At 42.1% G+C, this 17765-nt stretch overlaps 1 protein-coding gene across 1 annotated transcript in view; it reads left to right on the plus strand.

Moving 5' to 3' along the window:
* Nucleotides 1-17765, plus strand: part of AGPAT4 (1-acylglycerol-3-phosphate O-acyltransferase 4) — a 60710-nt gene that overhangs the window by 16795 nt on the left and 26150 nt on the right. Inside the window, exon 2 of the mRNA XM_086461064.1 lies at nt 7744-7913. Within this exon, the coding sequence (XP_086317190.1) occupies nt 7744-7913 (170 nt within the window). The remainder of the gene's footprint in view (nt 1-7743; nt 7914-17765) is intronic.

Below are 17765 nucleotides of genomic sequence, written 5' to 3' on the forward strand. Positions count from 1 at the left end.
ACCCTAACCAACGAAATGGGAACTGGAGTAACCTCATATGTATTGTTCATCTAAGCTGTCATTGCTGCAGCAATTTCATCAGTGGGACACAGAAGTTACTCTTTGCACACTCCCCTGGGTAAGGCATGATGAAAGGTCAGAGTCAATGAAGTCATGCAAGGAGAGGGATGTGTGATGGATCAGGTGGTGTTTTGCTTTGTCCCAGGGTGGGGTCTGTGTGCCAGACTATGAAAGTTGTTTGGTTGTCTAGAAAGCGGTTGCTGTGCAAGCCCAAGCTAAACTAACTGATAAGAGCTGTCAAATGCTGTATTACTGATCACTGCAGAACGCTTAATACCTTCTTTTAAGTTGCTTCTCACCCACTCCTTTCATATTTCCTCTCCCCTCCCAGCACTCGTCTCTTATGCCTGTCAGTGCTCATACAGATGAAGATACTAGACTTCCTGGTTTGTGTATATCAAATACTGAATAATTTAATAGAAAACATAATTTAATATTCACGGAAACCTGACCTCAGCTTCGGCTCGCTGAGATAAGATGCTTCCTTCTAGTAAGGACAGAGCAAAACTTTTCCTGATACTCCTTATGTACATTTCTCATTCAGGAAAGCTGCTTCATAGTACAGACCTCACGTAGCAGTTGAGTCAGAACCACTCCTCTGAGCATGCTTCTCCAGAATGCCTTCTGCATCCTAACAGGCCACCTCAGCAGAACATGTCATTGAAGTGCACGCCAGAAATCTATGTTAAACTTCAAGAAGGTGATATGTAGCATATAAATACTTCATTTTGAAATTCAAATTTCCTTTAGAAATAGTTGCATACATATTGCAGTTGAGATAGAGGATGATGCTGATTGCTTAAGATAGAAAAAGTTTGTGCAAGCTAGAAGAGTAAGTTAGTGCTGTTAAATTGGTACTGACATCTGGAGCCCAAGCAGCTTTTCTTGGGGGCGGTGGAGATTACTTGTGTGAAGTGCTATTTGTTAGATGTCATGAAGTACAGTGACAAGCAATACTTGTCAATATGGATAACAGGAGGCTGTAGTGTATCAGGTCTTTACTGTTTGGGATGATGTTGTCTGATTGGCTGAAGACAGTTGGGAATAGAGTTAAGAAAAATGGATAATATAAATGATTTGCAGTCAAAAGTATTGTTTCTTATTAGATCAGTTTTCCATACCTGGAAAACTGGAAAGTATTTGCATGCAGAAACGCTTCTTCAAGCTTAAAAGAGAAATTGCAATCTTCAGGTTAAATTCAGATTGAGAACAGTTGATCGAAGGTTAATTTATATATTCATCCATTAGCTGCCTGTGAGAGGAAGAAGTGTTGGCACCATTGGATTTGGGGAGAGTAGGGATATAGGACAGAGAAAGACAGGGAACTGTGGGTGGACAGCGATGTTAGTTGGAGGTACACAGGCATCATGGACGTGACAGAAACCATAATGTCATAGTCATCCTTTCCAGCTATCTTCTGAGTGGTTTTAGTATGTTATAGACTAGGCTTTCTTTGAGAGGCTGTAGAAGTTGGTTATGTGAGTCAACCAATATGGAAAACATGCATGTGTGCTCAGGACAGATGTATGTTGTTCCATCTTCTCAGTTGACCTTCTGTAACAGTGTCAGTAACTTCTTCCCAAAAACTTCCTGAAGATCACTTGCTAGCTGGAGTTGGTAGCTTTTGGACTTTGATTTGGGCTGTCATCTCCCTCCTGTTGATAACTAATTCTCATGAAAAGCTAAACATCGAGATCTTTATTGTAAACCTAATGGTCATAACATACCGTTCTTAACAGTGAAAAGTTTTACTCAAAGCAGCTGAGTAGGAACAGTATTTCTTAAATTAAAGATATGCAGGCTTTTAAAAACAATAAAACCTAGGTCAAAGATGCATGATGAAAAAATTCAATGTGTGTGTATATAGGAAGTTGCTTAAAAGAAAGTGTTGAAATGAGACTGGTGTTCTTTTTGCATTGACTTGTAGGGGATGCACTGTAACCATTTTTTTAGTTTGCTAAGGAGCTCCTCTGCGATGGTGCTCCTGTGCCCAGTAGGAAAAAGCCAATGGTGTTTTGGGCAACGAGAAACCACATTCGGAAGAGATGTGACTGCCTGATTTTATGCTCATTCAAAGCAAATGTTGGTGTCATGGGAACTTGCCAAGTGGCATGTTTTCTTTCACTGTTGGTACCAACTGCTTTGATCAGCATGTGCTATACTGACCTCAGTCATTTGTGGCAAAAGCAGCACATTGATTTTGTTGGGATATGAGACTGGTGAAGAGAAGTACGTTAAAAGAATTTCCTGCAAGCAAATGCTGAAATAAATGGGTCTCAGAGTCTGAATATATGAAAGGGCTGGGCTGTGTCTATCTTCTTCCTTGCAAGCGCATCCAGTAACTTATTGTGATGGATGAGGAATTAAGACTCATCATTCCTGCCTTCCTCTCTGTTGGTGATCTTTGTCCCTAAAAGCGATGCCATGTAATTCATAGAAGTGTTATTCAAGGGAGTTGCTTACAGGATCTCCCATGGGGACTGGGGTAAAAATATCCAAAAGCAGACTTGCAGCCAATAGAGAAAGGTTTTGTTTGTTTGTTTTCTTTTTTAAATTTGTGTGCATGATTTTCCCCCCATCAGCCTCCCACCTTTCGCTGCAAAGCAGCTTTAAAGGAGGGGGAAAGAATTCCAAAGATAACAGTAATTTTATCACCAGCTAGGGTAAATGGGGGGTTAAGTAATGGGTGGTGATGCTGAGGCAAGAGGGAGCTGGATTTTAATTTTCTCTTCTGTTTAAACCAGTCTACTTACGCATTTTCCTACAGGTTGAAGACCAGGACCTCTGTCTTTGAGTGGACCAGATTACTCCATTACACCTCACTGGTGTTCACATGCACACCTGCATGTGTTGCTCATGCAGAGTAAAGAATGGAAGGGAATCTGCTTGAAGCTGGAGAGTTGATGCCCTGTCTGGCTAGGCTCCATGAATAACCCTCCCTCATCCTGGGGAAAGGGGGAAGGCATTGCTTGACTTTCAAGCTGTAGACGTGTAATAATGTTCCAGCTTTGACCTCCAATTGTTTCATGTACCTAATCAGCACAAGCTTACAACAGAACTCCTACCTTCAAGTTTTACTCATAATTACTTGTAGCTCCTGAAGAGAAGAAGGGAGTAGAGACCAGAAATAAATGACTGGTAAGGTTAGACGGCAGAGTGAAGCACTGGAAATAGCCTGTGTAAGGAGTCTGTGGAGTCGTTAATACTGGAAAGTGATTTGACAACCTCCTAGGCAGCTTTGCAGTTAATATAGTAGGAATCATTCAGGGGTTTAACCCTGTCTGTGGTACACAGAGGACTTTTAAGTAGTCCAGAGAAGATAACTGACTTGCTTTTCTTTGTTATCTGTAGACTTAATTTGTTCTATGGAAAATGTTTAGAAGGTCCACCTAGTAGGTGTAGTCTGAAATCTGGAAAGTCAGTAAGTTATTATTGTTAAGTCATTCTTCCACAGACCCACATGGTCTGGACTATACTGCCAGTCTGTCTTTAGCCTTATTTTTACACTATTTTTTTAAAATACTTTCCCCAGTCTTCTATGCAATGTACTCATTCAACATGCAGCCATTCACCCTATCTGGTCTTTGAAACGGTAGTCAGGGCTTGGCCACTTGTATTGTTTTTTGTTTGTATTGAAGAGTTTACTATGCTTTTACCATATATTCCCGTAAGGATTTTCTAAGTTCTCTTTCTTGGTGTTACCTTGATAGATAGGTTAAAGAAAATGAAGAATGTCATAGAGGGAAACAGTTCTGTTGCTCTTTAGAACAGGTAACATACTTAGCTGAGATCTGAGTCAATACATAACTATGCTTTTGGCTGCATTTTAAAATAGGCATTTTATGATTAGTCTTGTAAGCAAATATTTCCATGGCTTATCAAGAATAGTTAGCTAAAGGAATTACTAACGACTTCCGTAGGAGAACAGTGTTAACTTTGCACAACTTTGAGATGGAAAATAACAAGTCTCACTAAACTCTGTATGTGTTTTCCTTCTCCCCTTAAATGTTTTTCATACAACTAGTTACAGTTCAGGTCAGCCTTGGAGATGTTTTCTTCTTAGTTATTTGTTCTATAAGTGCAGCAGGCATTGAGGCAGTTAGATTTGTGCAGTGAAGGGCTAGGAAGCAGTCTACTCTTGCAGGAGGTGGAGGCTGTTCAGTATAGCAGGGTGGGTTTTTTTTTATTCCAGAAAGGTAGAAAACCTCAAAATTCTTAAGCAGACAGAGTATCCGTATTAGGCATTTGAAGGCATGTTTTCCCTACCATCATCCTCTCCTGAAGCTAGTTGTAACATATTGCAAGGACTCTGCCTTCAAAGCAGGGATGAGAGATACCAAGTTCTTTTGGGTTTTCTCCTTTCTTTGCGTTAATTGTGTGGAAGTGTCACTGGAGGAGTTGCTTTGCAAGGTAGGACCCCCCATGACGTGGGTGCATGTGAATTTACCAGCTCAGTTGTGATGTTCGAACTCCAAAACCTCATGAAAGGGGGTGGGGAGAAGCCTTAGAAATCTTGGACCAGCCCTGGTTGGGAGCAAGAGGACCTTTTTTTCCCCCCCTATATAAATTGATTTTTAGTTATACTGGTGTACGAAGAGAAGGAAACTTGCACTGATCGTCTACACTGTGAAGGACGGAAGGAGAGTGTGTATGAGTGACCTTGTGCTGCTGAGCCACCACAGCAAGTTGCTGGGTAATAAATTTCTGTGTCAGGTTGTGGAAGTAAGCTGGCGACATGGTGCAAGAGTAGCGCAAGCTGACACTGCTCATCCTTGAGAACCACAAAGAGAAAGAGGGCTGGGAAGAAGGGCAGACAAAGAATCGGGAGGATGAGGGGAAGAAACATGTTAAGAACTTAAAGGCTGGCCGATAGTATCTATTGTATTTAAAACAGAGACGTTCAGTGCCTGCTTTGTGTTTCTGCAGCCACATGACAAATGGGCATGCAAGGTGAGGAATAGGGACCTATTTCTGCAGTATTTATTCGAGCAAAAATCCTGCTTATGTGAAGCCTGAAGAATCAAACCACATATAGAAATATTTTTGTTTATGCTTTTTTGGAATGTATTTGAGACTGAATATATGTAACTGAAGAGCTCTATGCATGTGGCACACCTGTGTAGTGAGATTTGTAATTTATTGTTAGTTTTGTTCAAATTCCTTAAGAAAAGACAAAGTAAAAAAACAGTGGGAATGACTTTGAAGTTGGCTTTATCTCAAGTAAAGTTGGCTTTTTCTTCCAGAGGGCCTCACAGTCATCGTCTCTACTTGTTTGTTTTAGGCAATAGGTTTAATGGCAGTAGATGTTAAAAAAAGAGAAAATTCCATCTGGCAGTCATTTCTTATCTTAGTTGGGTTCCTAGTTAAGCAAAAGACAAACTAATCCTGTCACTAACTTACTTTCTTTTCTGTGATTGTGTTCTGCCCCAGGATGTGACTGTAAACTCTGTAAAGGTTTGCAAATTACAGTGTATGGGGGTTTTCCCCCCAATTATTATTCAATTTTGCTGTGTTTTGGGGAACGGAGGGCTTTTATTTCCAATACAAATCTACAAGCTACACCCTTGGAAAGATGTAAAATTGTGAATGTGTTACAAGGCAGCTCTTAGCAGGGGAAGTCTGGAAGCGCAGCTGTGTATACACTTCTGTATCTCCACAGCTGTCTCACTGAGGTGTGAATGTCTTCGGCTTTTGTTGGGAAATCTGTTTCCAACCAGTGTGAAGTCATTGTCTGGTTAATGTATGGCAGTTTAGGTCTCCTTCTGCAGCTCTGACTATTGTTTTGAAGCATAATAGCGTGCATTGAATAGTATGTACTCTTGCCATGATAGTAGTTACCTGCTCTGATTAGAAATAAGCAGGGGGACTGACAAGTCAGTCGTTTATCTGTACCATAAACATGGTTTTATCATGTTAAGTTAATGTTATTTGAATAGAGATTTTCTATTAGCCTGGCTCTATTAGCCTGGCTCTAAGACTGTTAGATAGAATTCATTCATGTCACTAATGCCTGTTGTCCAGTTTACAGCATAATGTCATCCAAAAGGTTCAGGCAATTAATTTTGCTAATGATAACTGAAGATGTAGATGATCGGCTTGTTCCTAGCCGTTTTCTGGTTTTGGTCACTACCTGAGGCCAGTAGGGGACCTAAATTGAAAGGATTTCAGAAGTGTTTCAAAGGCTGGCGTGGTTTTGATGTTCCCTGAGGTGAATGAGGACTTGTGGCACTTCTGGGCTTGCCTGAAGCCAGGAGAGTGTCTTGGATGTCTCATCCTTCCAACAGAGACATTCATATGGTACAGATGTGCTCTGAGAAGGAGATACGTTTCACTTAGCAAAGAATAATCCCTCACATTAGACATTTGCTTTGATGCAGAAGTTTTGTGATAGCTTTGACAAGAGGCAAACGTATCCCTTAACTCCTGTTCTGTCTTGACAGACAGCTGTCATTTAGTCCTGTGGTCCTCCCAGCTCAGGACATGGGTTGCTTGAGGACAGACGGTACTTTTAGATTTTCTTTTTCCATCTCCATGGAGACAGAGCTCTCCAAGCTTGTTGCCTTTACTGACTCACCTCAAACTTCCCTTGCCCCAGACCAGAGAGAATTTGCTAAATAAAGGTTTGATTCACAAGTCTTGTGGTCAGGCTTACAGTTGCAAGCAAAATAAATAACGAAGCCTACTTCTTTCCTGTCCGTGATCATGGAATAAGCAAATAGGAGGATGAAAGCTATGTGATAGTCACTAGGAGATGGCTGAGAAACCACTCTCCAGCTTGTAAGTACATCTGTGTGTTAAACAGCCCTCACTCTCCTACCAATCCTTGTATCGTTTCTTACAGTTAGGTTTTGGGAACAAATCTGGGTGCCAATCCAGAGTGATTTTGAGGTATTTCAACAGTGATTTCCCTGTTTCCCCACCCCACCCCTCCTCTGCCCCCCGTTTGCTTCATCAGTTCATCAGGTAAGGGATGTGCAAATATACTATTAAAATAACTGTTCTTGGCTCTGCAAACTTTGCCAGCCACCCACTTTGTCTTTGGTCTGGGGATGGATGTTCTTCCTCCAGTCTGAGCTATTGGCTTTGCTTTGGATGATTGATACACCTCTGTCAAATGTAGAATGCATCAGTTGTAGCAGGGTGCATATGACTGTTACTTCTGAGGAGTTAACAGGATGATTTATGAGGTGTACGTGTAACAGACCTGGTTCCAGGTATCTTGTCCAAACTTCTTTCTGGCCTATAATTGTACAGTTTTTAGAGAAGCATGAGGACCTGTATGTGGCAGGAATAGATGTGTTTTTCTCCTACAAGTGTGTTCTCTTCTTCATATAATTTTGTTGTACTATTGTAAACCATAAATGCTAATTTTACATGTATTTTGGTAAAATAATTTGTAGCATTGAACTTGCAGTTTTCAAATAAATGAAACTCCTTTTCTCACCATATCACCGTGGAAAATTTCTGCTCCTTCTTTCCATGCAATCTCCTTATTTCCCTTCTCTCCTCTGTCCCCTCCTTGCTGCACTAAGATGTGTGACTGTATGGTTTGTGCATTTCAACTCCATTACAGCCTTTTCTTTGCCAAGGGCTGTTGAGGTGACTGATGCTTTTCAACATGTTACTAATTTGTGGCTTTGCATATACTATGTACATTCATACATTTCTTGCTCTTTATTCCAGAGATGGTGATGTTGCTGGAATGGTGGTCAGGCACTGATTGCACCCTCTACACTGACAGAGAGAGTTACCACAAGTATGGGAAGGAGAACGCCATCGTAATCCTTAATCACAATTTTGAAATCGACTTTCTCTGTGGTTGGAACTTCTGTGAAAGATTTGGGGTCTTGGGGGTGAGTTTTGTTTAGCATTTAAAATAAACTTCCTCTTCTTGGATGCAGAAACCAAACCAAATTCTTTGCGTTTTTGAAAGTTAACAGATCTGTGCTTGGATTTCACTCAGCTACTGTCCAGAACTAGAGAGGTGAACCTAAAGCAATGCAGTGTAAGTATGTGGAATACTGAGACAGGATTGCTTAGGCGTTCACAGAAATTTTAAAAGCACTGTAGTTAAAGCTGATGAAGGAGGTATTTTTTAACCTGTGGAGGTCATTACAGTTGTTTCTCTCTGTGTGCTTGCTAGGTAACTATTGCAGTTCATTGTGCTGCAGAAAGATGATCCATTCTGCGATTTGTTCCCAGTAAATCATAGAATTTGTTGAGTTTCTCCAGTGTAGTCTTACAAATCCACAGCTGGAGTTTGAATGGTGTAGTCTCTATCCCTCAGAATGAAAGAGCTGCCATCTCAAGTGAAAGCACTAACCAGGATATAGCTAGTAAGAGATGGGGGAGGAATAAGTTATCCGTAGTTGAATACACTATTACATTAGGGTAGAAGTGTGTCTACATTTGTTTTCAGTGGGTTGGTTTTTTTTTTGTTTCCGTTGTCAGCTCATGGGGATGATTCAAGCCTCCTTCCTAAGCCAGCTTGATGTAATTCTGTGGTGGTGATGACATTCTCTGCCTACAAGGGATTTAGATAAGAGTTCCTTCTTCTTAAGAAAGCAGGCAAATACCTCATTTTGGCAATCTTCTGCAGCGTCCTCTTCTAACTTTGATACTGGCCACTGTCAAAAGTCTTGACCTTGGGTTGTGTGAACCTATGACTTTTTGTGGCCTTTCCTTTGGACCCTTTGCAATTTCTGGACATTTAGGCACCACTGCAGTCACTTTCAAATTATAATAATGACAGCCTGCTTAAAAAAAATAAAAAGGGGCCTTAAAAGTGGAGGAAAATGAACGTAAGCATTACAGGCCCTGCATACTACCAAAATGGCTGTTGGCTTCTGATTACTGAGGAACAATTGTACCATCATGTCTAGGACTTGAGCACAGAGCTGGTGAGTAGCATGAGGCAGAAATAGGGAAAGCTCTTCCTGGCAGGTGGTTGTACATACCAAAAACATTGTCCCTTCTGTGTGCTTCTATGGGCTCATTATACAGTGCTGCTTTTAGTATAGTCTATCTAATTTTGTAAACCTAGTGGCTACAGTTCTCTAAATAAAGGTGTGTTTTAGAGGGTCAGGTGCTTCTTCAGAAAGCACCATTGTAGAAGACTAAAGGGTTATTTCTGTACAAACTAATAGGGACCTGCAAGGTCAAAAATCTATTGTTTTACATTGGTGATGTATGGTTGGATTTAATCTCATTAGCTTTAATTATTTTTTTTATCGTTTCCCAAGGTAATCAGGATTATGTTTTAATTTTTTTTATATTGTTCCCTGTTCATAAGGAAACCACTACGTAGAAGCATAACTGTCGAACAATTACTGTGCTGCACTAACTGATTCTTTTAGGAACTGATAGATGCGCTCTCTTTTTTATTTTTTTTTTTTTTTAAACTATTTCAGTATTGAGTAATGTACTGTGGTTTTAACTTACCAGAAACTGTTCTGGGAAGAAATAGTTCCTCTGGGCTGTCATTTGCATAGATGTCTTTACACAGCTAAGTAGTGCATTTCCCTGTTGGGGCAACCAGTCAAGGTTCATCTTAAATCAGGTTAAAAAAAAAAAAAAAAAAAAGACGCACCATCAGTTTCCTGATTGGATTGTCTGTATTGGCATACTGGTGCTTGGCTTGGGGCAGCACGGGAGTGGATGAATGTGTAGGGATGGGTGGTGTAGCTTGGTTTGACTTTGTGCTGCCTTACACGAGTTGACAGTGTGCGAAGCTTCAGGGTTTGGTGTGGCAGCACAATTAGGAGTGTAGAACCATTATGCTGAGGGCTGTTGTTTGGAAAGAGGAGGTGCAAGAAAAAGGCAAGCATCCAGAGAAATTTCTAAGTGCTGTCCCAGCCTCCACTGTTTTGTGGCTCAAGGACTTTATGAGCCAGTGGGGTTTAATATTTAATGTCATTTAATTTTATACTCCGTGAAGTTTCTATGCAAGCTTTAGGTATCTGCCTACATCTTACATCTCATGTCCGCTGCTGCTGAAAGGGAAATCTTGACATCCTATGTCATGCATCTAGTGCTTGTCTGCCCTGTTTTGGCATGTTTCAGATGCCCCTTCTCTCCCTCCTGCCTTAACTAATCCAATGAAGAAAGGAGAGATGACTGGGGAGGGGAAAGAGGGGGAAGGTGAAGACAACTTAGGGCTGAAGGAGTTGGGACTGATGGTGCTTGGCTGCAGCAGGCAGACAGAATGGCTTTGTTGTGGCATCTGGATGTACCCTGCAGCCCTGGCAGACAACAGCAATGCTCTTAATGGTGGCACAAGCATGTGTCCAAACTCTCAGTATTTTACAGCTTGAATTTTTCTTAAATGAAGCCATAAATGCTGTAATTTTTTGCTTGGTTTTGCACACTTAAAAACAAAATTAAACTTCCTTAAGCCTGGCTTGTTTCTTCTGGCCCCAACAGAAAAAAATCTTTCCCTTTTCCTCTTCAGTTTTAATCATGATATGAAAACTGTCCCTCCTGTTCTTAGTTGCAACACGTAATCCGTGAGTTGTTGTTCTCCTTTTGTCTTTCTTCTCCTGTACTGGCTTCCTTCTTTCTCCTTATTGCCAAATTGCCGTAGTCCCAACAGGTTTGTAATGCTCTTATCAATGTGGTTTTGTTTTTATCATTGTGGTTTTAGTTTTTTTGCTGTTTGAGGGGGCTGGAGTGGGAATAGCATAATTGTATGTTGTTGTTACATTTGTGAACCTGAGTCCTGTTCTAATGACTTAGTTCTTGTACTTGGATGGCATGAAGTTCGCTGCTTTCATGAAAGTTTTTAAATGGCTGTGGAAGAAAATCCAGCAAAAAGAACCAAAGAAAGTGCTAAGAATTTGAGAAGCGTGTGTGTGGAGGAGGGGCAAAATAAAAAAAAAAAAGGCAATTCTAACATTTATTTTACTTTTAAATTTTTTTTCTTTAATATGATACTTCCAGAGCACCATTGAAAATGCTAGGAGGCACAGCGCTGAGTGAAAGCCAGAGTTCTGTTCATTTATAGTGGAGAAGGAGAAAACCACATGAAGAAGCAATTCTATGCGTGCTTTTACTCTTGCAAGTTATTGTAGCCACTGATACTGTCTTGCTAGCTGCAGTTGGACTCTATGCCGCTGAAGTTACTGATGCGTAATTGTTTGCCGCACCAAACCTTAGAAGACTTTTTGGTTGTTGTTGGAAATTAAAAGAACGGAAGCAAACTTCATAAAAACTAGAAGTCAACAGGGATTTCAGGCGAACCTGTGTTTATCCCAAACTATTAGTCACTTATATCTGTATTCCACTTGTGTCTTTTTTGGGAAGGGATCTTACTGTTTTGTTTTCAGTCCTTGACACCCGTCAGACACATGTAGCCATCTCCTTGTGCTGCCAGACCTCAATGATACGTGCAGGAGGGAGGCAGTATAGGGGTGGCTGATGCCAAGTCAGAACCATGGTGCCGTGGGCAACATGGATGTCCACGGGGATGGCTGAGTCCTGACTCCTCCTGACACGGAGGTGGCTATAACAAGCTGCGAGGGAAGGAGGAGCTGCGCTGGCAACTTGGCTTTCTGTAGGGCTGGAAACAGCATAGCCCCAACAGGATGGAGCTTTGTCTACACCTGTGTTTCCTAATAAAAGGCAAAGCTGATGTTATAATCCTGAGCCAGGGTGACTGTGATGGCTCTGCTGTGGATGCTCTGTTTTTCCACCCCATGCTGGTGCAATGGCCGGGAGAGATGCCAACTCCGGTGTCTGTGTGTTGCTCTGTTGTTTAAATAAAGATGTGGTCTTGGTGACAGGTCCCTGCAATCTGCTGCACCCTTCCCTTTTCCTGCCTGTGACATTCCAGTCCTAGGACTTACCATCTTCTTAGTGGTGGATAGCCTAGTTACTGTATCAGCATTTAAACACAGTAGTAGCGTTTAGTTTCTTCAAGGATGCTACTGAGCATCCCTTTGAAAACAGACCCACTGCACACCGGAACTTGAAATCAAGACATGGGTAGGAGGGAGGTGTTGTTTAGGACTTACACCAACAGCACATTAATATGCTCCCTGCCAGGATTCACTGTACCCTTCTGCTTCATTGCTTGATCTGACCAAGCAGTGATAAAGTACCTTTTTTAGTAGTTTTAGTAACCCTTTTTCTGAGATAGAGAGTTATATTAGCAAAAATTGCCTGCACTTTGAAGCTAGACCTGCTGGTTTATCTGTTCATATTCTGGTGTCTCGAGTTTCAGGTTATTAATGCTGGTGGTCCTTGTACCTTGACAAAACCTTGGCAAAAAACCAACTAAATATTATTCTGAGTGGCTCATTATATTGGCATCAAAATATGTGCATTTTCAAAAGAGGCCATAGTTGTTTATTCCTTGGCAGGGTAGACAAGGCAGAAAATCATTATGAAAAACTAGTTGTTAACTATCTTGCTTTAAGTTTCTCATAAAAAATTGCTGAGCACATGTAATAATTTTTAACCCTAACTATCTGTTCCATATGCCAGGAAACCCAAATTTTATTCAGAAGTTGTTTATGTTGAAGTTTGCTTGTTGGCAAAACTGAGCATGGCCTTAAATACAGGTGTGAGAAGAGACTTTTGTAGGTTGCTGTATGGGACTGATAGGTGAGTGAACACAGTAGTTTGTTTGTATGTTTTAATATATTAATAGATTTTAAACTAGATTTGAAGGTGGAAAGGGAAAAAAAAAAAAAACAGGCTTGCTAGAGATAAGCCCGCAGGTGGCATGCCAGTGTTTGAGGAACAGTGTGCTAGCAAGGTCCTTCAGTCTGCCATCTCAGTGGAGGCAAGGGATGGAGATCCATGCAGCAGCACAGAGGCAAAGGTTATTGATGTTAGAAATCATGGAAACACCTGAGAATGATCATGTAGGAATTAGGGCTTCTCCCCCTGAAAAGGTGGCGGAATCAATAGCCCAGCTGAAGTGGATCTACATCAATGCACGCAGCACGGGCAACAAACAGGAGAAGCTGGAAGCTGTTGTGCAGCTGGGTAACTGTGATCTATAGTAGCAATCACAGAAACATGGTGGGATGACTTGCACAACTGGAGTGCTGCAATGGATGTCTATAAAATCTTCAAAAGGGATAGGCAAGGAAGGAGGGGCAGTGGGGTAGCCCTGTATGTTAGGGAGTTTTTTGACTGCCTAGACCTTGGCAATAGTGATGAAAGGGTTGAGTGTTTACGGGTAAGAATCAGGGGAAAGGCAAACAAGGAATGTAATGGTGAGGGTCTGTTACAGACCACTCAATCAGGATGAAGAGGCAGATGAAACTTTCTATAAGCAGCTGGGAGAAGTCCCATGATCACTAGCCCTTGTTCTTGTGGGAGACTTCAACTTATCAGATGTCCGCTGGAAGTACAATACAGCGGAGAGGAAACTGTCCAGGAGGCTCCTGGAGTGTGTGGGAGATAACTTCCTGACACAGCTGGTGAGGGATCCAACTAAGGAAGGTGCCCCGCTGGACCTGTTTGTTTGTGAAGAGCAGGACTTGTGGTTGATGTGACTTGGAGGCTGTGTTGGGCATAGCGATCATGAAGTGATACAGTTTTCAATTCTCAGAGGAGTAAAGAGGGAGGTTAGCAGAACTGTTGCCTTGGACTTCCAGAGGGCAGACTTTGGCCTGTTTAGGAGCCTGGTTGACAGACTCCCTTGGGAGGTAGTCCTGAAGGGCACAAGAGTTCAGGAAGGCTGGAAGTTCTTCAAGAATGCGATTTTAGAGTTGCAGGAGCAGACTGTCCCCACATGCCGAAAAACCTAGCTGGCGGGGAAGAAGACCGGTCCAGCTGAGCAGAGAGCTTTGACTGGAACTCAGGGAAAAAAGAGAGTTTATGATCTTTGGAAGAAGGAGCAGGCAACTCAGAACTACAAGGATGTTGTGAGGTTACAAAGGGAGAAAATTAGAAGGGCAAAAGCCTAACTAGAACTTAATCTGGCTACTGCCATAAAAGACAACAAAAAACATTTCTATAAATACATTAGCAACAAAAGGAGGGCTAAGGAGAATCTCCATCCTTTATAGAATGTGGAGGGAGGCATCGTCACAAACAATGAGGAAAAGGCTGAGGTACTTAATGACTCCTTTGCCTTTAATAGTAAGACCAGTTGTTCTCAGGGTACCCAGCCCCCTGAAGACAGGGACGGGGAGCAGATAATCCAAGGGAAATGGTTAGCAACCTGCTACAACACTTACAACCAGACAAGTCTGTGGGGCTGGATGGGACACCCAAGGGTACTGAGGAAGCTGATGGAAGTGTTCACCAAGCCACTTTACATCATTTATCAGCAGTCTAATCGGAGAAGTCCTGGTCAAGTAGGGGTTAGTAGATGTGATGCCCATCTATAAAATGGGCCAGAAGGAGGGTCCAGGGAGCTACAGACCTATCAGTATGACCTCAGTGCCAGGCAAGGTTATGGAGCAGATCATCTTGAGTGCCATTATGTGGCACATACAGGAGAACCAGGTGATCAGGCCCAGTCAGCATGCGTTTACGAAAGGCAGGTCCTTCTTGACTAACCTCATCTCGCTCTATGACAAGCTGACCCGCTTAGTGGATGAGGGAAAGGCTGTGGATGTTGTCTACCTAAACTTTAGTAAAGCCTTTGACACTGTCTCCCACAGAATTGTCCTAGAGAAACTGGATGCTCATGGCCTGGACAGGCGTACTCTTTGCTGGGTAAAAAAACTGGCTGGATGGCTGGGCCCAAAGAGCAGTGGTGAGTGGAATTCAATCCAGTTGGTGGCCGGTCACAAGTGGCGTTCTCCAGGGCTCAGTACTGGGACCGGTTCTGTTTAACATCTTTATCAATGATCTGGACGAGGGGATCAAGTGCTCCCTCAGTAAGTTTGCAGACAACACCAAGTTGGGTGGGAGTGTTGATAGGGTAGGGAGGCTCTGCAGAGGGATCTGGACAGGCTGGATCGATGGGCTGAGGTCAGTTCTATGGGGTTTAAAAGGCCAAGTGCCAGGTCCTGCACTTGGGTCACAACAACCCCATGCAGCACTACAGGCTTGGGATGAGTGGCTGGAGAGCTGCCACACAGAGAGGGACCTGGGGGTGCTGGTTGACATCCTGCTGAACATGAGCCAGCAGTGTGCCCAGATGGCCAAGGCAGCCAACAGCATCCTGGCCTGTATCAGAAATAATGTGGCCAGCAGGAGTAGGGAAGTGATCATGCCCCTGTACTCGGCACTGGTGAGGCTGCACCTTGAATACCGGGTGCGGTTTTGGGCTCCTCACTACAAGAAGGACATTGAGGTGCTGGAGCGTGTCCAGAGAAGGACAACAAAGCTGGTGAAGGGTCTGGAGAACAGGTCTGATGAGGAGCGGCTGAGGGAACTGGGGTTGTTTAGTCTGGAGAAGAGGAGGCTGAAGGGAGACCTTATGGCTCTCTACAGCTACCTGAGAGGAGGTTGTAGTGAGGTGGGGGTCGGTCTGTTCTCCCAAGTAACAAGCAATAGGACAAGAGGAAATGGCTCAAGTTGTGCCAGGGGAGGTTTAGGTTGGACATTAGGAAAAATTTCTTTACAAAAAGGGTTGTCAAGCATTGGAACAGGCTGCCTAGTGAAGTGGTTTAGTCACCATCCCTGAAGGTATTTAAAAGATGCGGTGCTTAGGGACATGGTTTAGTGGTGGACTTGGCAGTGTTCGGTTTATGGTTGGACTTGATCTTAAAGGTCTTTTCCAACCTCAATGTTTCTATGATTCTAAATTATTTAATTGTTCATGTAGGCAGCCAAAATTACATTATTACTTTTATTTAACAGTGCATCTTAGCATATGCTTGGGCATACATCCTCTAAAATATTGCTGTGTTACCTTTCCAACATGGAAAAGTTTTATTCAATGTAAAGCATTAGAAATCAGGAGCCTAACTGAATTTCTGGAATAATGGCTTTGAGGGCCTAAAGAAACTTATCTTTCCATCTTGATGTCCTAGAGAGTATAATGTGAAGAAGTACTATATTTCAAAAGTAGAGCAAACGGAATCATCAAAAGTATGTCAATGCTAAGGGCAGCGTGGAGAGCAAATAACTTTTGAATTGCTGCTGCTAATGTTTTTCATCTACAGTGAATTTGTTTTGAAACTGGAACAAATTTCATTAGACATCCTCCGCTTGCAGGTTGATTTCATGCTGTTTGTTGCATTCTGTGGTAAAGAAGTGTTGAACAACTGAGGCTGGACATATAAAGAAAGATTTTCTTTCTGTGACAGCATAGTTGTGGAAATGCATCTAAAGTAAGCTTGTAAAAATATTTTTTTTCTTTTTATGTCATGTTAGTGCAATCATTTACAAAAAGAGAACTTCATGGGTATTTTCATCTGAACAAACCTGGCTGAAAGAAATTAACCTGGATTAAGATGTTATTACTGTAGACATGTTGTCCTCATCCAGCAGTAATTTCATTAAATGTATGTTGGAATTACACAGTTCTGAGCACTGAAAATGTTTTACTTCCTTCAAGAAGATAGCTTACATGGCCTTCTTGATGGAAGAAATGAGGTTTTTTTTAATGAAATTTATTCTTTGAACAAGCTGAATTGAAGGTTGGAGGTGACGGTCACACATTTACCAAAACACTTTGGTAAAGGAAAGGTTAGTGGCTGAAGTCAACTAGAGCTTTATTTTTACCGTCAGTTATTTGCACAGGAGCTGGGCATGGGTAGACGACTGAAAATAATAGATTGTAGCTCTAGTTATTGTAAAAGACATGGTAGCTTGAGAGGGGAGGCCTAATGTATTCCTCCTACATGAGAGCAGTCTTGCCAGTATAACGCATTGAGGAGTTTCCTTTCTCTAATTAGTTCTGTCTCATTAGCCTTCCTTCTACTCCTAGGATAGATGGGGCGCACAAAATAGCATAAGGTGATTTAGTTTCTTTTTATGTGCATCTAAGGAGTCATAATCTCACGTGTCTGAAAGTGCGCTTTTAAATTTTAAAAATTCATCAGCATAGAAAATGAATAAGAACAAGCCCTGGGGAAGAATTCAAACATCCGCTCTGCTTTTGTGGTTATACCTATGCCATGTGACACGTTATCTTACAACATGGTTTCTTTATTCACTGGGAAAAAGCAAAACAAAACGGTGATGGCTCCTGCCCTTTAACTCATACACTTTTTTAAATGTGGAAAACATTAGAAAATAGCTATGGTGAAGTACTTACTGAGCTTGCTTTTTGGACTAGGATTCCTGTGTTTTAAAGTCGTGAGGGGGGGCTATTAGATTCTTTTCTGACTCTGCTCTGGAGGCCTGGTGCATTCTATGCAGAGCACACTTATATTTGTTTATGGTAGAGCTTATGATACTGAGCACTAACTGTAAATAAACTTTAAAAGCATGGGTTGGTTTTTTTTTTTGCATTTTTGGGGGGCGACACTGTTAGTTTTGCCTCATTGTGTGGTGGCTTGTGGTAGGCTGCGGCTGACGGCTGTCCTGGTTGTGGCTGAGGTGGGCAGTAGTTCCCTAAGGTTTTAGCCCTCCCTGCTCAGCTTTGCATCTGCTGGGGTTTCTTGGGGCAAAGCCTTGGTTCAGCTGTCTTCCTCAGGCGTGTACGGGGGAGAGGAACGGAGGAGTGTATGAACTGGTCTGTGTGCTTTGAATGGGAGCTATACTGTGCCTGGCCTACAACAAAAAAAATGCCTTTGGAGGCTTTTAAAGCTATATGCTAGAAGTATTTACATTCATTTTGGAAATAAGAA

This window comes from Leptosomus discolor, chromosome 2 (assembly GCF_034619465.1).
Source record: "Leptosomus discolor isolate bLepDis1 chromosome 2, bLepDis1.hap2, whole genome shotgun sequence".
Classification (NCBI taxonomy): Eukaryota; Metazoa; Chordata; class Aves; order Leptosomiformes; family Leptosomidae; genus Leptosomus; species Leptosomus discolor.